The sequence below is a fragment of the Pelecanus crispus genome, chromosome 2 (genome assembly GCF_030463565.1).
Source record: "Pelecanus crispus isolate bPelCri1 chromosome 2, bPelCri1.pri, whole genome shotgun sequence".
In the NCBI taxonomy this organism is placed as follows: domain Eukaryota; kingdom Metazoa; phylum Chordata; class Aves; order Pelecaniformes; family Pelecanidae; genus Pelecanus; species Pelecanus crispus.
In genome coordinates this window covers 3,913,290-3,935,383 of record NC_134644.1, presented here as the reverse complement: position 1 = coordinate 3,935,383, position 22,094 = coordinate 3,913,290, and the positions used below count along the sequence as shown (strand labels likewise).

The 22,094-nt window shown below is 55.8% G+C and overlaps 1 protein-coding gene across 1 annotated transcript; it reads left to right on the top strand.

The window, feature by feature from the left end:
• Positions 1-4,120: 4,120 nt before the first annotated feature.
• On the top strand, positions 4,121-21,354 carry ZBTB47 (zinc finger and BTB domain containing 47). The gene is made up of 7 exons (XM_075706054.1): positions 4,121-4,230; positions 4,568-4,634; positions 15,423-16,793; positions 19,412-19,559; positions 20,146-20,261; positions 20,687-20,831; positions 20,987-21,354. The coding sequence occupies exons 1-7, from the start codon at positions 4,121-4,123 to the stop codon at positions 21,352-21,354; spliced, it is 2,325 nt and encodes a 774-aa protein (XP_075562169.1).
• Positions 21,355-22,094: the final 740 nt, after the last annotated feature.

The window sequence follows — 22,094 nt, the reverse complement described above, 5'->3', positions numbered from 1 at the left end:
ATTTGCAGCAGCGGATGGATGAACGCGGCACGCGCCGTCGTGTTTAAGAGTAGAGTAACGCCGTGTCCCCTGGCTTGGATCGCAGCCCTTCCACCGTGCAGGGGAGGATAAACACCGGCACGGCCGCCGCTCGCCTGCCGGCAGCTGCCGACGGGAAGGAGACCGTCCTCCGCGCGAAGGTCTGCCTGCACGGGGGGCTTCACCCCTGTCCTCAGCCGACCTTTCTGAACCTGATCCCCGCACCATGACGTGAGGGTGTCACCTGAAACCAGCCAGCCCTGCCTGAACAATCGCTTTTCTTTTTAATTTTTTTTTTTTTCTTCCCCCAGTTTGGAGGCAGAAGTGAGAAATCAAAGAGCAGGGAGGGGGGGGAGGGGAATTAAAAAAAAAAAGAAGAAGAAGAATTGGGGTCAACAAGAAGCAGCAGTGTTTCAGTCGTCCTTTGAGAGCTTGTCTATACTCACGCTGTGGGTGTTCTCATTGCGAACGCTAAGTGGGAGACGTTTTCCCTTAGTAGGGCAGGCTCCCGTGCCACGGCCCTCCTCGCCTGGCCATAAAAGGGCAGCGTTTTCTGCAGGACCCCCGGGTCCTCCGAAAGCTGACGGGCTTTTGCGAAGGGGCCTGCCCTGTTGCATCACGACGCTGCTTGCTTTGGACCTTGCAACCCTCGTGTTAATGCTGCTTTGGCTCATTCTTTTCTTGTGCCTTTTGTTTTGTCTCCTCCTCCTCTCCAGAGGTTGGAGGGAGAGAGGCCAGAGAGCCTCCAGGAATGTTCTTGCTTTCCCTATTTTTTTTTTTCTCTCTCTCTTGGCCTGATTTGATCCTTTCTTTTCCATGATCCGTACGTCTGCTCGGAAAACCAGCTGCGGAGTGGAAACCAGTTGCCAAGCCCATGAGACATCCCCAAAGGGTTGACCATGTCTCCAGCTTCCATCCTGTGTCCCATGGGTGAGGCCGTGGCAATCTAGAGGGCTCTTCCACCTCCTGCTCTACCCAAGCACGCACATGCCCTGATGTGCTGGGGGCTCAGCGCTGGCTCAGGAAGGGCAGACACCAAGGAAGCTCATCTCACCGTCTCCTGGAGCATCTATCCATGGGAATTCCAGCCTACAGAAGATGCTCAGGAGAGCATGGTCGTTGCACTTAAAGCAGTGAATCCAGCCCAGGCAGGCAGAGCCAGCGAGAGGACATGGTACCACCTTGGAGATACCCTTCCAGGTCCACTTCGTTCTTCATAGAATCACAGAATCATTTAGGTTGGAAAAGACCCTTAAGATCACCCTTAACCTAGCACTACCAAGTCCACCATTAAATCATGTCCCTAAGCCCCACGCCTACACGTCTTAAATACCTCCAGGCTCTTGCGTGGGACCTCACAAGCTCAAAGCTGTCTGAGCTATTACAGGGTATGAGCTTCCTTCTTGTCCCTCGCCCTTGCTGACACTTCTCTTGGAGAAGACTGAAGCTATGGAAATACAAATTGAAATATCAGGGATCGGTTACACCAAGAAATATGAACCTCTCCTGCTTTCCCTAGATGTTTTCCAGTCCCTGTATTGTTGTGGCTGGTCCTTCATTTTAAGACCCCTTATGACCTTGTGGAGTCACTGGGTTGCTGTTTCATGGCCCAGAGAGAGAAAGGAAGAGGGGAAGCTACAGATGTCCCTTTTGTGGGCACCACACTGCTGGAAAGAGGTGAGGAGGAGACCCAACGCTTCTCCCGTGTCACCAGGGCCTCCCTCCATGTGGTCCTCATTTACCAGTTCTTCCAGGGCTTCCCTCTTGCTGGACAACCCATTCCCTAACAGTGACTGAACGTAACTCCGGACCCCCAGATCCCTCTGTGGTGAGCTGGACCCCCGTTACCCTTCCGCTGGTGACTCTCCCCAGTGATGTGTCTATGCAAGAGATGGCAGAGCCATCTCCCAGGAAGACTCCAGACCTTCCAGATCTTTGCATGAAGGCACCAAGAGCTTGGAGTTACACCAGCAGCTGAAGAAAAAAAGCTCCCACGAGAGATCAGTTGTCCATGTGCCCCATTAACCTTAACCTATGCGGAAGCGTCTTACGTCTCACCCTGCGTGGCCCTTGCACGGTGGAATGAGGAGCAGAAGAGGTGGCCTAAGCGGGTTAGGGCAGCCCCTGAGCTACATCGGTCACACACAAGACCGGCTTGCCTGTCCTACACAGCAAAACCACCAAACCAGGTTGGGTGGGATCCCACCAAACTGGGTTGGGTGGGATTTGCTGTGGGAGCGTTGGGAAGTTTTTTTGGCAAATTCCACGTGAGCCTGTGGGTAGTTGTGGCCAACAAAACCACGCCTGTTTCATCTCTTAGGAACATTGCTGTGGTCACCATCATCAAATAAAGCGTTTCACCCAACTGTGTCATTGGTCGTGCCCCTTCCAGGACATTTTCCCTTGCATTAGTGGCAACGGCCACCATAGGAACAGCTTCTCCCATAACAGGAAGGAAAAACTGCGGATGGCAAAGGCCAGGTCTCCGTGTGAGACACGGGCTCAGCATCACCCAAAAGGCAAGGACCTCATGATAAGCCCAACAGAGTGGCATCAGGGCTTTGACCATCCCTGCCTGTCGCTGCAGACCTGTGTGCTTCAGAGCTACGTGGGCTCCAAGCTCTGGAGATCCCTGGTCCCCACTGCCACGTCCATGAAGGTGCTGCAGGGATTTGGGCTCCAGAGCAGAGCTTAAATCCCCAGCTCCCACCTCTGGCCTCATCTCACCCTCACCCTGGCGCTGGCTGGTGTCAGCCGGGTGTTTTCCAGGAGCTTATGTAGCTTTTGGAAAAGTTTCCAGGGTAGAAGACATGCTGGACTGGCCAAACACTCATCTCATGAAAAGCTTTCTGATAGGGGAGAGGTGCTGGTGGCATCGGCCAGGATTTTTTCCTATAGAGCGGAGCAGGGTTGAGAGCAAGAAAGGGCACTAAAAAAAAAAAATGTATTAAATAAACCCAGCGCAGGCAGGACGTGGCTACGGCGACATTATGCAAAGAGCCGTACACATCTGGAAGAAGTTACTGCGCACGGCAACCAAAGCAGAGTCTAAACAAGTGCAAGACGTTACCATATTTATGTCTGCAAAAGGGAGTGGTTAGGAAAAGGAGAAGAGCCTGGAAGGTGGGATGAAGATGGAGCAGTCCCGGGGGCTCCAGGGACACCCCCAGCCCTGCTGTCGCGTGGCCGATGCCCGTCGGAGCCGTTGTGTTTCCCTGCTTTTAGGGTGGTAGGAAGGGAATTCATGCGCCCTTGACGTTTTGGATGGCGTCTGCACGCATGGTGGGGGCAGATGTGGGTCTCGGAGGTGGTCGCCATCCCGATGGGTCTCCGTTGGGCACCGTGTGGGTCTTCTCCTGCCCCGGCGGAGCCCAGCGCCGATGGGCAGAGCCTGTCCCGGTGTCGGGGATGTGGGAGCACCGTGGGACCCTGCACGGTGCCGGGGCTGCTCCAGCTTTGCCCCCTCGGTCCCCAGAATGAGGGTTCTGGGGTGACCCGGCTCCCGGCCGAGGCTGGGGGGCATCGGGATGCAGCGGGGCTCGGGGAGATCCAAGCTGCGCTGGGGGCAAAATGAGGAAGCCTTGCTTTATTTCGGGGGGGGCCGGCTGTGCCCCACGCATCCCGGCACCTGAGGGGATTTGGGGGGAGCCCCAGCATGGCCACCCACCAGCCCCCCCCCTTCTAAACCCAAATGTGCCTTAACCCCCCCAGTCTGCCTCTGCCTGTGGGGGATCCCCATTTCCTCCGCACGGCAGGAGAGCGCTCCAAAAAATCCTCTTTTTTAATAAAGCCGCTGTTACCTCATGACTCCCCAAATTAGGGGGTTATGCCCCCAAAAAAGCCTTGTGGGTGGGGTTGTTTGGGGTTTTTTTTTGGTGGGGGGGTGGTCTCCACGTGCCTCAGTTTCCCCCAGTGGAGGGTGCGTGGGGGGTGCGGGTCCCAGCGGACACTCCCGGGGGGATGGGGCTGCAAGCCGGGGCTGGGATGCGGAGGGGGTGGGGGGTGGGGGGGGGTGGGGGTGTCACGCGGGGGGGGCCGCGCGTGGGCGGCGTGGCGGCGGCGGGAGCCTGTCCCTTTAAAGGGGCAGCCGCGGCCCCAGCTGATGCGGCGGCTCCAATCAGCGGCCCTCGGGCTCTTGGCAGCCGGAGCCGCCGCTGCTCCGCATTCCTCCGGCTTCCTAAAAGGGGCTAACATGGCGATGGGCAGGATGAGGTGAAGAAGGGAAGGAGGAGAGGAGGAGGAGGAGGAAAAAAAAAAAAAAAAAAGAAAAAGAAAAAAAAAAGAAAAAAGGGGGAGAGAGGAAAAAAAAAGGAAAAAATCGGGGGGAAAAAAAAAAAAAAAGGAATCGGAGGGACGGGGGATGCAAGCAGGGCTGGCAGCGGCGGCGCGGTAATTTCCTGCCCCCCCCCCCCTTCTCCAAAAGGGAAAAAAAAAAAAAAAAAAAAAAAAAAAAAGGCAGCCAAAAAAAAAAAGGCAAAAAAAAAAAAAAAAGCAAAAGCAACCAACCCAGCAAACCACCCAACCCAACATTTCTTTTTTTTTCATGGAGAGCAAAAACCCCAGGCAAGCGGAGGAGGACCGGGACTCCTTTGCGCGGAGACCTTTGCATCAAAATGGTAGAGCTTGCAACCCCCCCCCCCGCCCCCCCCCCCGTTCCTTTTCCCTTTTCTCTTCTTTTTTTATTTTCCTTTTCCTCCCCCCCCCGCCTCTCCCGGCTTCCTCGCGTTCCCGGGGCTTTGCTGACTTTGCCACGGCCTCCGAAACTTGCCCAAATCCTCGCAAGGGCGGTGGAGGTGGGGGTGGAGGTGCGGGGGGGTGCATGGGCGGCATGCTGCATCCTGGCGCGGGGGGGGCTGCGGGGAGCTGCGTGTGTGCGGGGGGGGGACGGGGACCCCGCAACCCACCCGTGCGAGGGGCCGGGGGCTGCATTGCGAACCGCTTTGGCCCTGGGGGGTGGGCTGTGTGCCCCCCCCCGTTGTTGTGCAGGGGGGGGGAAGGTTTTGGTCCAAATTGCCCCCCCCTCCATGCACAGGGCCTTTTTGCGTGGGGTTAGGGGCAGCGGGGGGGGGGCTGGGCTCGCCCTCGCCCCTGCGGTGCATTGAGGGGTGATGGGGGGGCTGGGGGGTGCGGGGGGGGTGCAGCAGGGCCTGACCCCCCCCTACACTGAGGGGGGGCCCGTACGGCCCAACACCCCTAAGCTTGTGGGGGCTCGCTCGCCCTGGCCCCCCAGCCCACCTCAGGGCTCCTCTTTGGGGCTTACAGGGAAAATTTGGGGGGGGGGGAAACTTTTTTCCAGCCGCCTGGGCGCCCAGGCCAGAGGATTCGCCGGCGTTGCGGGAGCGCAGGAGCAGCCTGCCGCTTCCTCGGCCCTTTTTGTTCCCCGGATGACTCCTTCATTTTGCTCCTTCCTCCTCCTCCTCCTCCTCGTCCCCCCCCAGCTCCCTCCTGCCCTGCCACGGGGCCCCCCCTTTCCCAGGGGGAGCGGGGGGATGCTGGGCTCACCCCCATAGCCCGGAGCAGCGAGGCCGCGAGCGTGGCGCGGGGAGGGTGCAGCATCCCGCCCCGCTTCAGGTTTGCGAAGGGATTTTCCGTGCAGGCTCTTAAAAACTAATAATAATAATAATAATAACGAGGGAGGCTGGTTGCACCGGGAGCCTCGCAGCGGGGGCTCGCGCCTGCGGCAGTGACCCATTTTAGCGGCCGGTGGACTTTTTGGGGGGGGGGGGTTGGTTTGACTTGCAGAGAGCAGGCCTGAGCCAGGAAGACGTACGGGAAATCCCATGGGATGTGCCGTGCCCAAGGACCGTGGTTCCCGCTACCCTGGTGCCTCCCCCATCCCTAAAAGTGGGGCGTTGCGATTGCCCCAGCAATGGCTCCGTGCCCGTAATAACACCCCAGGAGGCGTCGGAGCGGCTTTTCGGAAAGGGGAAGAAAGTGCAAGCTTTGGAAAAAATAAAGAACCAACGCTGACCCGGCGCACGAGGTGATGGCCGGGATGCCGGGCTGGGGCTCGGCACCCCCGGCCCCGATATCGGGGGCAACCGGAGCCGGGTTCGGGTTCATGCCGGCCGGCCGCGCTCGGCCTGCGAAATTCCTGCTGGCATTAAATCGGCTGCTGAAACCGCCCCTGCATCCCCTCGGGAGAGAGATGCTGGTGGAGACCTCCCCGAGCTGGACCGGGGGCAGGCACCGGGGCGGTTTTTGGGAGGTGAGGATGGCGATGCCTGGAGCCCACCCGAGTGGGCAGCCCTGCAAGGAAGAAGGGGAAAAGTTGGGAATTAAACCTTTCCTCCATGCCCAGCCTCAGCGAGAACCAGAGGCAAATTTGCTTTTACAGAGCAAAAATCCTCTTTGGAAAGATACTAAGGGATTTATAATTTTTTTTAAATTTTTTTTTCTGCATCTGGGGTGAAACCTTGCTGAGTGCAAATGTTTCAGCTCCTAATGCTGAATTTCCCCGAGGGTACCGGCTGGGCTAAAACCGCTCCGGGGGCTTTACCGAGGTGGCCGGAGGGTCCCCTTCGCCGCCCGGCTTGGCTTCACGGTGGAGCTTTGTTCTCCCTGTGAGGAATTAACGTCGCGTTAGGTTATTACCAGGCAAACGCCGGAGTCGGGTGAGATAAATGGCCTTGTATTTCTGTCTCACGTCTGGAGGAGAGGCATGTCACCCCTTTCATAAAAATAACCCGCTGCTGCCTTCGGAGATGTCTTCTTTGTACAAGGGAGGGAGAAGCGGGAGGTTGCCCGTGAGTTGATTAAATATTGGTTATTTTTAAGATGCGGATTTTTCTGCTTCAGGAAAAACAGGGAGAGACCTTTTGCGGATGAACTGAATGTGTCAGAACATCAGAGGGTCTTTGAAGGTTTTGGGGGAATCGACGATTTCTCCATCTTCCCTCCTCGCTCCGGCTGGAGGAGGAAACTGAGGGCTCTCCCCCGCTGCTGCCTTTAAGCCTTTTTAGATGGGGACATGGCAACGGCCGTGGCAAAGTCCTCTCCGGGAAGAGCAAGAGCTGAAGTTTTTATTTTGCTGCCGCGTTTGCGTGGTCCCGAAAAAGGGGATCCTCAGGTCCTGCGCGTGGTTTGCATCCTGGATGTCCCCTGACGTCCCATGGGATCTGTGGTCCCTGAAAGGCTGGAGGAGCAGATGCCGGTGGGGAGGGCAAGCTCAGGGCTAGGCTCTGTGCCGCCTGCCCCTAATTTTCCCTCTCTTATTTCTAAAGGAAACGCGTTGCGTTGCCGGAGCGGTATTTGCAGGGCAGGGCTGGCCCCGTTGGGTTTCCCGCGTGGGGACACCTGAGGATTTGTCCCTGTGTCCTTCGGGGCTGCTGTCCTCTCTTCAGCCAACCTCGGTGCTTCGGCTGCCTCTCCTGATGGTGAAACCTGGGATGACTTTGGATATGGGGAAAGACTGGCCATGGCGGTGCAGATATGGTGGGTAGAGGACTTTAATTACAATAAATTGTCTTTTTTTTATTATTATTTTTATGATTATATCTTTCGCCCGGAGCCAGGGCTACTAGCACTCTGAGTTAAAGCCTCGCTCGGCAAGCTGCTGAATTTGCTGGACAGCCATGATAAAAATAAGCCATTTTAATGCACCTTCATAAAAATGTTAAAGCATTGGGCAGGAAGGATGGCTGGACCAGAGGAGCACGGCTGGTGCTTCCCAAAGAGCCCCAGTCAAGGTTGGGTTTAGGATGGAGCTGGAGATGGGGACCAGGCTGTCCAGAGGGGTGGTGGAGTCCCCATCCCTGGAGGTGTTCAAAAAATGTGTGGACGTGGCGCTTTGGGCCATGGTTTAGTGGGCACGGTGGTGTTGGGTTGATGGTTGGACTGATGATCTTAGAGGTCCTTTCCAACCTTAGTGATTCCTAGTTTTTACTTTCATTAAAAAATAATCCAGCCCTCAAGCCAGGAAACACGAAATTATGACTCTGCCCTTAATGGGTTTAGTGGTGGACTTGGTAGTGTAGGTGAATGGTTGGACTGGATGATCTTAAAGGTCTTTTCCAACCTCAACGATTCTGTGATTCTATGATTCATCCCTGGGGCCAGTGCCAGGGTTTGGAGAGGATGCTCCGGGATGGAAAGCCCTGCCCAGGATGGTGGGAGAGGCTCAACCTTGGGCCTCCGGCAATTTTGTGGTCTGGAGTTGGGTTAGAAAACGCCATGGTTTTAGGGTCTGATGGGAGCCGGGTGTGGGGCAAACCTGGGAGGTGTCATATCCCATCTCGCTGTTGACCCGCCTGGAAGGTCACGGTGGCTTCCCCGGGACGGGCACGGCGGTGCCGGGCAGGGGGACGCTGCCGTCTGGTGCCAGCCCAATTCGGCAGCACGTGGAGGCTTCGTGCATCCCTCCGCCATGCTTTCCGGGGATCTCGGCCTCTTCCCAGCCATTGCGTGGCAACGCGCGGGCGTGGGGCTGGCTCGGGGCCGCGATGGCTTCGGGCTGCGCGGTGGCTGCCCCGTCGCACCCGTCCACGCTCCCTCCGCTGAATTTGGGGTCCCTGGGAGTCCTATGAGCCGTGGTGGGGCTTGGTGCACCACCTGCCCCGCTGCATCCATCCCCTCCCGTGGTGGCGCTGGGGACATCCGTAGGGTCCCCAGGGCGGGATGCTCGCCTCCTCCCCGGCCTCGCGTGGCCCGCGCCGCGCTGGGCAGCGGTCCGGAGCTGGCCCCTGGTGCAGCCGCTTGGCCGACGGCCCGGCTGGGGAGGTCAGCGTTGGGTTTTGTCCTCGTTTCCTCCCTCGGTCTTTCCTCCGCTTGTTTTTCTGAGGCAGGGGAGGGAGGGGGACAGTGGCTTCGCCTGTACGTGTGCGCGCGTCCCGGGCTCGTCCGCCCCGGCAGTGACTCCGCGGGGGGGTCCCGCAGCCCCCGGCCAGGAGAGCAGCATCCCCATCCCGCTGCCCGCTCCCGGGCCAGGGCGGCGGCAGGGGACATCTCCATCAGCCGGGTGTCCGTAGCTGTGCCAGGCGCTGGTGGGGACCCTACGGCTCGGCTGCTCCGGCCGCGTTTGGCGTTTGCCAGGAGGATGCCAGCTCTGCCGAAATCCAGCTGCAGCCGCTCGGGCTTTAACCCCGGACCTTGCTCCGGGCGTTTCGCAGATCTTGAATTACCTGCGGAGTTTTTGCACCGCGTGTCGGGTCTGGCCGAGCTGCTCCCAAAGAAACCCCGCTTGGCCCTGACCGAGGGACAGGGACAGACGGATGGGTGCATCCAGCCCAGCTTTGGTGCACCCGCTGTCCCGCCAGAGCGGAGGGACTGGGGCTTGTCCGGAGCCAAAAATACCGCGGTGCTGGGCTGTAGCCTCAGCATTTTTGCAGCGGGGATGCTGCGTTTGCGCAGGGGACGCTGCTCGCCTTTGAACGTGTCGGGCTGGACGCTGAGGTTACCCGGCTGATTTCAGGGCTTGGCGATGCCCTCCGCCGTCGCCCGTGGTGGAACAGAGGGACGGTGTCCCCGATGCCATCACGCTGGTGGTGGCATCCCCCCGGGAGCAGCTTTGCAGCGGCGCCTCGCTGGGCCGGTTTGGGGATGGGGGGGGTGACGGCGGGGTCGGCCCGTCCGTCTGTCCTTGCAAAGCGTCGTTGTGGCTTTGCAGCTCTGCGCGCAAAAGAAAAGGAGAAAGACGCCCAGAGCGGCTGGCGGGGTTTAAAAAATTTTAAAAATATCAAATAAATAAGAAAGCAACCAGCCATTAACCCTCTGCGGGCTGTGCCGTTGGGAAGCAGCGCCTGTTCCCAAGGGGGCGAAGCCTTGTGTTGCTGTCCCCAAGCCATGGGTGGCCGCAGCATTTGCAGGAAAAGCCCGAATGAACCTTTTCCCCATTTGCAGAGGCGGCTCCGCAGCTGGCAGGGGACGGGGGAAGGATTTGTCCCCGTTCCCTTGTGCTGAGGACGGTCCCGCTGGGCCTGGCGCTGCCGCCGGCTTCTCAAGGCTGCTCCCTGGAAAAGTGTCTTTGAGCCGAAGCCTCTAAATGCTGGATGCTATTTAAGAAAAAAAAAAAAAAAACCCCAACAAAACAAAACCCGAACCAAAGGGGAGGGAAAAAAAAAAGTGCCTGGGAAGCAGCTGACTGTCTCCCAGCTGGGCTAGTGCTCTGTTTCACTTCTGCAGCGGCTGGGAGATGTTTTTCAGGGCGCCCAACACGCCAGGGTGGGACGGCTTCGGGGAGCATCGCGGAGCCCCTTCCCCTCGCTTCCTCTCCCTGGAGCTGGCCACGGCTCTCTTGTCGGCAGCCTCCATCCAGCCTTTTAGACGGGAAAAATCAGCGGTTTGGACGGTGTCACCACCATCCTAAAGGACGTGGCCATCGCCGGCTTCCGGAGCTGGGATGGGACCGTTCCCGGCGAGCGCCCGGTCCAGCCCTGGCAGCATCCCGGCGGGCAGGACGCCGGCGGTGGGCGCTTGGGGCCGTGTCGCCGGCGCCTCGCCAGGCGGGGCTGCGGCCGAGCTATTGTTTTCCCTTCCTGCTTGTTTTTCCGGACAACCCTCCCCTAATTAAATAAAAACACCCGTCGGAGAGGCGAACAAACCCCCTCCACCAAGCGCGGTCCTGTGCCACGGGAGGGCGACGCGCCCGCGGGAGAGCTCCCCGGGGCGGGGGGCGATGGGCGATGGGCGCGCGGAGCGGTGAAGGTAGGCGGTAGGCGAGGGCAGGGCGCGTTGGGGTGTGTTCCACCCCGCTGCCACGTTTCCGTGCCTGGCCGCGGGCCAAAAGAACGGGTGGTTTTGGCGATGTATGGGATGCGTACGGTCCAGGCAGCGCCGCTGGTTCTGGGGCGGCTTCGTCGCGGCGCATCCCGGTTTTGGGAGTCGTGGGAAGACGCGAGCATCACATCATCCTTACCAAAAAAAAAAAACAAACAAAAAAAAAAAACCAACCCTATACGGCCTCAAAACTATGGAGAAAAGGCTGAAGGTCTCATCCAAGGGTCTTGAAAGCGGAGGGCAAATTATAGGGGATTAAGGATTAAAACCCAAAGCGCGGATGTTTTTGGAATTTCTAATGATATGCCTCGGTATCATTTGAATTAATCTGTAAATATAGGTTTTTAATGCTGTTGCTTTCTTTAGCAAAAGTCAAGTTGTGGCACGGAATAGTTTCAGCCAAGTTCTTTCTCCCTGAAACGCGGCGGTGTTCAAATTGAGAATAGGACGTGGGGTTTTTTTGGTTTTTTTTTTTTTTCTAGAGGAGCAAGTGCAAGCATTGTACTCAGCCACTTATTAAAGCACTTTTCCTTCATGCAATTTAATACCGAAGGTCGACGGTAAACGTTTTAGTGGTTGCGAATGACACTGAAAAGCAGATTGCTGGTTTTCACGGGAGTTTCGGGGGTTGAAAAATTTGAAGGACATCCCCCAATTGTGTGCTGAATGGAAACTAGTTGGCAGGCAGCTGGTCTTAACCGCTCTGCCCGGCGGGAAGCGGGGCCTTAAACGTGCTTTTTATGCTGCAAAACCTCATCTTTGTGCTCCTACGGGCGAGAGGTGTTCATGGTCCTCGGTGCTGTGGTGGGGAGGGTGGCAGATGTGGCTGTAAATAAAGAGATGCCGGTGAACGTCGGAGATGGGCTTCTGGGGGGTGCAGATTTGAGTATTTAAATACAGCCAGGGCGACCCGACCTACCGGTCCCTCGGGGGCTTATTGCTGCAGGAGCATTTAGGGATCCCACTCGCTACCTGCTAAGATAAATAGCATTTTATTTTAGCACGGTGATTTAGAATCATAGAATCGTTTAGGTTGGAAAAGACCTTTAAGATCACGCAGTCCAACCATTAACCTACACTACCAAGTCTACTCTAAGCCAATCAAGGGTAGACTAGACTAAACCATGGCCCAAAGTGCCACATCTACCCGTTTTTTGAACGCTTCCAGGGATGGGGACTCCCCCACCTCTCTGGACAGCCTGTTCCAATGCTTGACCACCCTTTCCGTAAAGAAATTTTTCCTAATTTCCAGCCTAAACCTCCCCTGGCGCAGCTTGAGCCCATTTCCTCTCGTCCTATCGCTAACTACGTGGGAGAAGAGACCAGCAGCCTCCTTTCAAGGGAGGCGATGGGGTGTTGGTGCGGCTCTTTGGGGAAACTGAGGCACGCGGGGGGATGCGGGGGGAAGGGGAGCGGGGCCATCCCCGTGGTCCGTCTCCTAGAGTGGGGTTTTCGGTAGCTTCTCTGGGAGAGGCTGCCCCGGTCCAGCAAGCATCAGCATCTCCTTCGGCCACCCTGCCCGTATTCTCTCTTCCTCACACCCCCCGCCGCGCAGCCGGTGCGCGTCCCTCCGTCCCTCCTCGCCCCGAGCATCCTCGCTGTCCTCCGGCCACCCTCCTGCCCCGCCGGCCGTTTCGGGACGGGGCTTTGGCAGCGCCGCTTGAAAATGTTCTTAAAATAGAGCCGGAGGGCAGCGTCAGGGCGGGGAGGGCTGTCTGGAGGCACCGCCGTCCCCTCGGGGTGGGGACTTCGCGGCCACGCTGCTTTCGAGCAATTTGTACGGGGTTTTTCTCGGTGCCGACGACGCCGGGGCCCTGCCCGGAGGTCGGCGGTGCGTGGAGGGGGCTGGCAGTTTTTGGGGTTCGCTCTGGTTTTGCGCCCAGCAAGCACCCCAAGGCCAGGCTCGGGGTGGGGAATGGGATGGGTGCCCTGCCCTTGCAGTGCCGTGTTGGGCTGCTCGTGGGACTAAACCGCCCCAGGGGGCGAAGATGGTGATGGTGGAAAAGAGCAAAACTGATTTTTTTTTTTTAAATAACTATTTTAAAAAATATTTTCAAAAAGCATATGCATTTTAATTTTTTTTTTTTAAAAATATGTATATATATTTCAAATACTTGTGTTTTCCTGGGGGAAGGGTAATGGATTTAACCTTCCCATTAATCCCAGTTAACCGGGCTTCCCCTCTCCGATGGGGCTGCAGGGATGGGAGCTGCCAGAGGGGTATTTTGGGGCAAGTTGGGGTCTTTCTTGGGATCTCACCCCGCCGGGCGCCTCTCGTCTTGGCTGAGGCTCCGGCTCCGGGTGAGCTCACGAAAAAGCATCTGATAGCAATAAAGAGCAAAAACCTCCCGCTGACAAGCCCGGGCTGAAGTCACCGACGGGACGCGGCCAAGACACGCATTGTCCTCGCCGCTGCTGGGACTGATTAGAGCCGCCTGGCAAGCCCCGGCGCTGGGTGAGGGGTCAGCCCCTTTTGCCAAAAACCCTCGATCCGGAGGAAAAAAAAAAAAAAAAAAAAAAAAAATATCCAGCTTTTGTCTTCCAGGCTGGGCTGTGCAGAGGCGATGCTGCCTGGCGGACCCAATTCCCCCGCTTTTGCACCCATTTCTCCACGGCTGTGGCTGTGCTGAGCTTGGGGAATCCTGTATGGGGAGCAAGGTGAGGTGGATCCCAGGAGGGAAAACCTGGGTTCAATGTTTTTTCGTAGCGAAAGCGAAGCAGGAGAGTCCCTGGCAAGCAGCAAACCGCGCCGCTGAAAGCTTGCCGTTTCTTCGGCGTTCGATATTTATTATGTCGTTATTTATTTTCGATGCGCTCAGGGGGGCTGAGCCATCCAAGTTCGTCTCGTCGAAATGTCCTTGGCAGTCGCGAGGCTTAGAAAATTGGGGGGTGGTGGATGGATTTCCAGCTGGGATGCAGCATTTTATAACAAGTACATATATAAAACCAGTGGTTATATATTTATGTATTTGTATTTTTTTATATATAAAGAGTTTAAACATATATAAAAATGGATAAAACGTAAAAAATATATTAAAATATATAGAGAAATATATATAAACCCCCCTCTTTTACTACCTCTTTGCCCCACTCCAGGCTGCAGAGCCAAGAGTTTGGAGAAGAGCTGGTTTTTCCCTATTTTGCCTGGGTGCGAGCGTTTGCTGGGGCTCTCCGGGGCCGTCGGGACCAGAGCAGATTTTCTTGTGGAGCAGAAATTCAGTGAAAATTACAAAATTTGGCAGAGAGAGGGAAGGGGTTCTTTTGCTTGTTGAGAAAACAGAGAAGAAAACACCCTTTTTTTGTTATTTAAACATTTTTGTCTATGGGTGCTTTTGCCTCTGGCTCACAAAAAAAAAAAAAAAAAAGAAGACAAACAAAACATGTCTTGCTGGAATTGGTGTGTTGATCAAGAGCTGCCATTTGCCCAAGAAAAAATGGGAGCCGAGAAACTCTTTTTGGAGCGGGAGGTGCAGGATAAACCCAGCAGGTTGAACCCTCCGTCCCTGTCGTCGTTCTGCACCACGTCCTTGGGCACATCCCGCAGTGGGGGGCAAAGAGGGCGTTAACGTGGCCGGATCCGTCTCCATCCGCGAATTGGGTGTTCAGCAGAGAAAGCCAAAGGGAAGCAGAGGGGAAGAGGTTATCCCACCTGCTTTTGATACAGGGCGCGGGATTTAGGGCGTGGGATATCCTTTGTATTTGGGATGCAGTTGGCACCCCCATCCTGGGGCTCAGGTATCCCCAGGAGAAGTGATGAACATCCAGGGGTGGGCTGTACCATGCAAAATACATGTGAGCTAAATTAAATATCCAGCAAACGCAGCCTGGGGAGTGTTGGCAGTCTCAGCATTTCCCAGCCTGGGGATGCTGCTCCCTGATTTGAATTTTTCCAGGTAGTGCCTTTCCCTAGGCGATTTAAAATGGGCATTAAAAAAGCGCATAAATCATCCCGGTGAACCCAGCTAGTGAGTGAGCTGCTAACGTGAGTCAGAGCACGCGGCATAATTCAGCAAATATTAAAGGATATTGTGTTTTGTGTAATTATCTTGTAGAAGCAGGGAGGTTTAAAATCCTAATTTCCTTTTGTTTAGGGGGTTAAATCTCAGCTGGTGCCTAAAATTGGCTTCCTGCATGGGGCAAATGTGCCCCCAGGGTCTCCATCTGGTTCGGGAGGTTGAGTCATCCCCGCTTCTGCATGACATCTCCGCGCGAGCGTGGGCAGCTGAGCCAGGCTTTGGACCTCCTTGGTGGTGGGGTGGCCATAGTACCTCCTACCCAGGCTGAAGGGATGTCAGTGGGTGCTCATATGGCCTTGGCCTGTCCTTTCATTGGGCTTTCTCCTTGGTTGAGTCTCCCGGTCTCAAGTTGGTGGTGGAGCTTCTTGGTAGGTCTCTCCAAGCTGGGCCTGGTGGTGGAGCTTTTTGGTTGGCATCTCCAAGCTAAGCCTAGTGGTAGACCTTCTTGGTGTTTCAAAGCTGGGTCTGACAGTGGAGCTTTTTGGTTGGCATACCCAAGCTGGGGCTGGTGGTGGAGCTTCTTGGTTGGCATCTCCAAGCTGGGGCTGGCAGTGGAGCTTCTCAGTTGGCGTCTCTGACTTGGGATGCATGGACAGGGACGGGTGGCATGGCTGGGCGGGTGTTTTCCTGGGGAAAGAGCCCTCCTGAGTGGTTTTATTTCCTTCCTCCCCACAGCTGATAGTCGAAAAAACGACTGACTACCCTTCGGCTGAGTACTCCCTGGTGGAGGATGTAGCCCTCCACTTCACGTGTTTGATGGACAGACTGAACGAGCAGCGCCTCTTTCAGCCGGACCTGTGCGACGTGGACATCGTGCTGGTGCAGCACAAGAGCATCTTCCCGGCGCACAAGGGGGTCCTGGCGGCCTACAGCCAGTTCTTCCACTCCCTCTTCACCCAAAACAAGCAGCTGCAGCGCGTGGAGCTCTCGCTGGAGGCCCTCACCTCTCAGGGCCTCCAGCAGATCCTCAACTTCATCTACACCTCCAAGCTCCTCGTCAACTCCTGTAATGTGCAGGACGTGCTGAACGCGGCCGCCGTGCTGCAGATGAACAATATCGCCTCCTCCTGCCAGGACCTCCTTGACACCCGCTCACTCAGCCTGGCTGCCGACATGGCCCTGCCTGCTGAGGGCTGTGCTGGCCCCCCGCCCTACTACTGCGAGATCAAGCAGGAGGTGGATGCCCCCCATCCCAAGATCTACGCCCGGGAGGGCAACGACCCCTACTCGGTGCGGGTGGAGGATGGAGCGGGTGGCGGGACACTCCCCCCTGGTCCAGCCAAGCAGTACTACAAGGAGGAGAAGGACAGTGGTCCAGGTGCTGTCTGTAAGATGGAAGGCGAAGAGTCTGAGGAGGACCTGGACAGCCAGGGCTCGTACAACCGGGAGCAGATCATTGTGGAGGTGAACCTCAACAACCAGACCCTCAATGTGTCCAAAGGCATGGAGGGGAAGGCGGCCGCCAGCGAGGCAGCTGTGATGGGGCGGCCTGATGGTGATGGGCGCGACACGGAGGAGGATGGGGAGGAGGAGAATGAGGAAGGGGAGGAGGAGGAAGAAGAGGAGGAGGATGCAGAGGTGGGCGAGGAGGAGGAGGAGGAGCACAGCGAGGAGGAAGACCTGGAGGAGACGACAGAAGAAGAGGATGATGACGATGACGATGAAGACGCATCGGAGCTGAAACGGGAAAAGGGTGGGCAGCCCCGCAGAGGCAGCCGGGCATCCAAAGCCACCAAACCTGCCATGGCAACCAGGTCCCAGGAGATGGCCAAGGTTGAAGAGGAGGAGGAGGAGGAAGAGGAAGGCCAGCGAGGGAGGAAGAGGAAAAAGGAGCAGGACGGTTTGGGCCAGAAGGTGAAGCTGGAGGAGAAGCAGCACTACCCGTGCAAGAAGTGCCCCCGCGTCTTCAACAACCGCTGGTACCTGGAGAAACACATGAATGTCACGCACAGCCGCATGCAGATCTGCGACAAGTGTGGCAAACGCTTCCTACTGGAGAGTGAGCTGCTGCTGCACCACCAGACCGACTGCGAGAAGAACATCCAGGTGAGCCAGACCCAGGGACGTCCCACCAGGGGATGGACATCCCACCAGGGAATGGACATCCCACCAAGAGGGGAACATCCAACCAAGGGGTGGGGCATCCCACTGGGGATGGACATCCCACCAAGGTGGGGACATCCCACCAAAGGAGGAGCATCCCACCGTGATGGGACATGCCAATGGGGGAGGACATCCCACCCAGCTACGCCATGGGATGGGCTCATGCTCAAATGCTATTTTTGATGTTGTGGGTGGCACATGGCAGACGGGAGGGAACCTTGCTTCACCCAGGACTCGTATTCAGGCTCAGGAGGGTCCCACGGTGGCACAGGACTGAAGGATTTGTGCCGGGGGACCGTGGCTTCCCCTTGCCCGGCTGGGCGGAAATGTGGAGCAATTTTGGAGGAGTAATTTTTCTTTTAGTTTATTCAGTGAATCTGCATAAAACATTCTGAGCCCCTGATGGAGACGCACTCCAGCCGTTCCCACCCAGGCTGAAACCAGTTTAGCTTAATTCAAAGATTTGCTGACATGAGTTAAAATGGTTTTAATCTGCCTTTTGTGCTCTTTAGCTTGTGTAGTAGCAAATTTCCGAAAGCATTTGACATCCATGCGTGGCTCAGGCTCAACGTGTCCTTTGCCTAATGCTAACGAGATCCTCATCTGCATTTGCAAGTCGGCTCCAGTAAATCAGTGCCGTTTTGGGGGGATAGGTAGGCATCCCCTGGAGCAGCAAACATGTGCGTTCCTGCAGATCCCTCCAACCCATCTCCTAATCCCCAACGAGCTGTTTCGCATGACACTGCCACTAGTAATTAACAAAACAACAACTTCTCGAGAGCTTTGCCTGTCATCCTTCCCACCATGACTGGATTTTAAATGATCTTGCAGCTCTCCTAGATGAAGGTAACGCAACCCAAGTGCTACTGGAGCCCTTCGCTGACGGCACCCCAAATAAAATGGGCGATGAAGCAGATCTCGGCGTTAGGGCATGCGATGAAAATGGAGGCAGGAGTGGTCTTGGCTTGAGCAGGTGAAGGAGCCACTGCCCGCGCTGGCCCTTTAGTGCATCTTCCTGAAAAATTCACAGCCCTGAGGTTGCTTTTTTTGGATCCTTTTTCTCAGAACAGATGAGTGTAGCTCCGATACCTGCATGGTGGTGGCTGTTTTGGAGCCTATCATAAAGCCTGTGCAATTAAAAATGGGTTTTCCCAGAATATTTCTTCAGGCTCATCTGCTTTCCTGATGGATAACATGGGGCTGGCACCTCATTGCTTTTTTTTTTTTACCCCTTTTTATTCCTTGTCCAGGTCATTTCTGAACAGGATGAACCGCAACTTCCTGTGCGGTGACCTCCCTCCGCGGAAAACGTGGATCATTACCTTTCACTTAGTTGAGTGTTTTTAATTTTACAAATAGCCAAATTCACTCCATTTCCTCTGATAATATTGAATAACTTTATCAATATTCCATGGAATTGTAGCTGGATGGAAAAGGGATTTTTTTCAACTGTATACCTATAATGGACAGTCTTTATTACTTGTTTTTTACCCAGATCCATGGGGTGACCGACACTCTTACCCCATTCAGGTCTGCTGCTTTCCTTTGCTGCTTTGTCCCCAAATTTCATCCGTGATGATGAGGTGTTAGGCTTCATCTCCCTCCCTGTGATTGTTTCCCGTCACTGTCTGTGGGACCGCGGACTCCATAGCAGGCATCCTGCCTCCGCCACCTGAAAAACAATTCATCCTTTGCTTTATCAGGTTGTTTCTCAAACTCTTTTCTTTGGCCAGCTTCAGTATGGTTTTCCTCTTAACCTGCAAGAATTATCTTCTCATCTTTTTCCCTCGTTTGGATGTTACTTCCACATTTTTGAGTGATGGTTTTTTTGCATTAACTGAGGACAGAGGGCTGAGCCCTCTAGCTCAGGGGCTTGGTCCCAGCCCGGGGGCTTTCCTACATCTGCTACTTTCCCTCTACCTTTAATTTTAAAATTCCCCTGCAGCATCTTTCGTTTTAAGTGGCGAAAATGGATATTGATTTGTCTTTGATAACAGGCTCTGGTCCTGGATTTGTCCTGAAAAGTCTCTTAAAGCAAAATAAAACTGTTCTGATCTGTGGAAGTATTTACTTAGGAACAGTGAAACTCAGAGGACTACTCATGTTGATATTCAAGCATGGCAAGATGAAGACGACGAGTGTTGGGAGTGCCTCTCTGACCCTAATTTTGCCTCTGAGGCACCTAAATATAAATATACATAGCAAGATACTGAGACTACATGGCATAATGGTGTATTTTCCACAGTATCACAGCTTCATTCAGTGCAAAATTTGGTTGAAGCCCATCAACAAGCATCTGTTCCTCTGGGTAGGAGAAGGTGGAGGTTGTGCGCCTGCACTGCTTCAAGCCCTGTTGGGAAATCCCACCAGGTTTGGAGGTTTTGAAGTGACAAGGTCTGTAGCAGACTTGCTGATTGTTATGATTTTTGGTATCTTAGCCGTAGGTTTCATGGTGACATTCTCGTTCAACGGGTGAAGCTGATAGCCTGGTAAAAAGGAAAACGCTGGTGGTGCCTGGGCGCGTTCCCCTGCTTCCCTACCCATCCCCTCTCTCCTTGCAGTGTGTGACGTGTGGGAAGGGGTTCAAGAAGCTCTGGTCCCTCCATGAGCACAACAAGATCGTCCACGGCTACGCGGAGAAGAAGTTCTCCTGCGAGATCTGCGAGAAGAAGTTCTACACCATGGCCCACGTGCGCAAACACATGGTTGGTGAGTGCGGGAGGCGCCGGTGCCACGGGGAGATCTCGTTAGGGGTGTTCATCCATTGTTTTGGCAATGGAGGGTGGTTTTTTGTCGCTGTTGTGTTGGGAGTTTAGGGCTGGGCTTACTCTTGGGTGAGCTTTCTCACATCAACAGAGGGCCTTGACATTTGGCCCGGTATTTAATGCTGAACGTATGTCTCCTCACTGCTGGGTTTGGAGCAATCAGGCGTGGTGCTGGGGAAGCTCATTTATTTTATTTATCCAGAAAAAAAGACCTCAGAAGTGATCAAAGGAGGGTTTGAATTGTAACCATCCTTCCCTTGTAAAAGAGGACCAGACCGCGCCAGCGCCGGGCTTTGAAAAGCAAATTGCAGATGGCAACGGCTGTTGAGTCCCTGGGGCTTGCAGGCACCAGAGAGATCCAAAAAAAGGGGGTTTTGGCAGGCAGTTAGGGGAGTACCTGCCATGTTGCTGCTGTGCGTCTTCCCAAGATGGCTTTGGGCTTGCTGGCATTGGGAACAGCAGCCAGGACTTGGGGAGATGGGTGCTCGGGGTGTGGGTAGGGTGCCTGACCCTGCTCCTCTCCACTTCAGCTCACACCAAGGACATGCCGTTCACCTGCGAGACCTGCGGGAAGTCCTTCAAGCGCAGCATGTCCCTCAAGGTCCATTCGCTCCAGCACTCTGGGGAAAAGCCTTTTAAATGCGAGGTGAGGTCCTGTGTGTCCCCCTCCGACCCCGCTTGCTCTCAAACGGGCACAAACCCACTGATTTTGGGAAACGTCTTCCCCTTCTTAGGGCTTCCCCTGTGCTTTTTGCCAGCGCAGCTGTAGGGATGCTCCCCGCTCTCCCAAACTTTGCATCCTCTCCTGGTTTGAGGGTCCCACCAACCCTATGGTGAAACTGGTGGCCAATGCCAGGGTCTCTCTGTCCAGTGCCTGGACCTTGCATCCCACCCCAAGCCCATCCAGCCTGTAAACCTGGCTGTGTATGTCCCGAAAAGCCATTTATTTGGGTTCTTTTTTTGGGGGAGAAGTGATTTCTGTGCTGTTCCGACATGCTGGTGATTTCGGCAGAGGATGTGGGGGGTGTTTTGGGTGCTCATCAACAGCTCTTCCCCCTCTGGCACCCGCAGAACTGCAATGAGCGCTTCCAGTACAAGTATCAGCTGCGCTCCCACATGAGCATCCACATCGGCCACAAGCAGTTCATGTGCCAGTGGTGTGGCAAGGACTTCAACATGAAGCAGTATTTTGACGAGCACATGAAGACGCACACAGGTGAGAGCTCCTTGCCTTGCCCCCAGCTCCTGCAGGCAGCTGTGCTGGGGAGACTGTGATGGGATGGGGGTAGAATCTTTGGGTGGATGGCAGGATGGGGTTTTGGGGGGAACAGTTCAGCCACCGGCTTCTCATCCATCTTCCCCCCTCCTTAGGCGAGAAGCCCTACATCTGCGAGATCTGTGGGAAGAGCTTCACCAGCCGCCCCAACATGAAGCGGCATCGCCGGACCCACACGGGCGAGAAGCCGTACCCCTGCGACGTCTGTGGCCAACGCTTCCGCTTCTCCAACATGCTCAAAGCCCACAAGGAGAAATGTTTCCGCGTCAGCAACCCCTTGGCTTCGGACACGGCTGCCCCCCAACCCACTGCCAGCCCGGCTCCGCTGCCCCCCGGCCCCGGCGTCTCCCCCCTGCCCCTGCCGCTGCTTCATCCCCTTCCACAGACCCTCCCTCCTCCTCCTCACCTACCGCCACCCCCTCCCCTGTTTCCCGCGGGGAGGATAAATTCGAACAACAACTAGGTGCCCCCCACCCCGGCCATGCGCCCGCACGGACTGCTCTGCCCTTCGGGAACACCTCCCCCCGGGGAGCCAAGGCTTCGCTTGCTCTCTACCCCCCTTCCTCCTCATTTTGGGGTTTTGTTTTGGTTTTTTTTATTTTTTTCCTTTTTCTCACCCGTCATTCTTTGCGGAGAGGGGGAGCAGGAGGAATCCCCCCCCGCACCCCAAGGAGCGTGGATGTTGACGGGGGAAACCGCCGCCTGTCTGTAAGGGTGTAGGTGAAAAGCGTCGCTCTCCGTTTCATCTTCCCACTCATCGGCTTCGTCTTTGTGCCGGGATGCCGGCAGGGCTCGGAGGAGCAGGATGCCGCACCGTCCGGGGTTGAGCTCGCTGGCATCGCGTGCCCGCTCATCAGCCGAATGAATGCCTGCCAGCGCTTCGATATTTATAATAAGCTGAAATCTAGCTAGTGGTGCTTGAATCCCTGTACTGTAAAGCTGGTCTTTCAATTCAGGCTCTTTTCCCAAGAGGTGGGCACCAAGGAGGAGCCCCCGCCGGTCCCGTCTGCCGGCCCCAGTGGCCCGTGGCGAGCAAGCAGATGTCCCCATTGGAAAGCCATCAGCCCGCTCTCGTTAGCAGCCCTCGCTGCGTCTTCCTTCCCCGCGACAGGTTTTCCTCCTCGATAGGTGAAAGCACAAATGCCGGCGCTGCATCTCGGGGCATTGGCAGCTTGCTGCCTGTTCATTTTTGGGGTGCCCGAA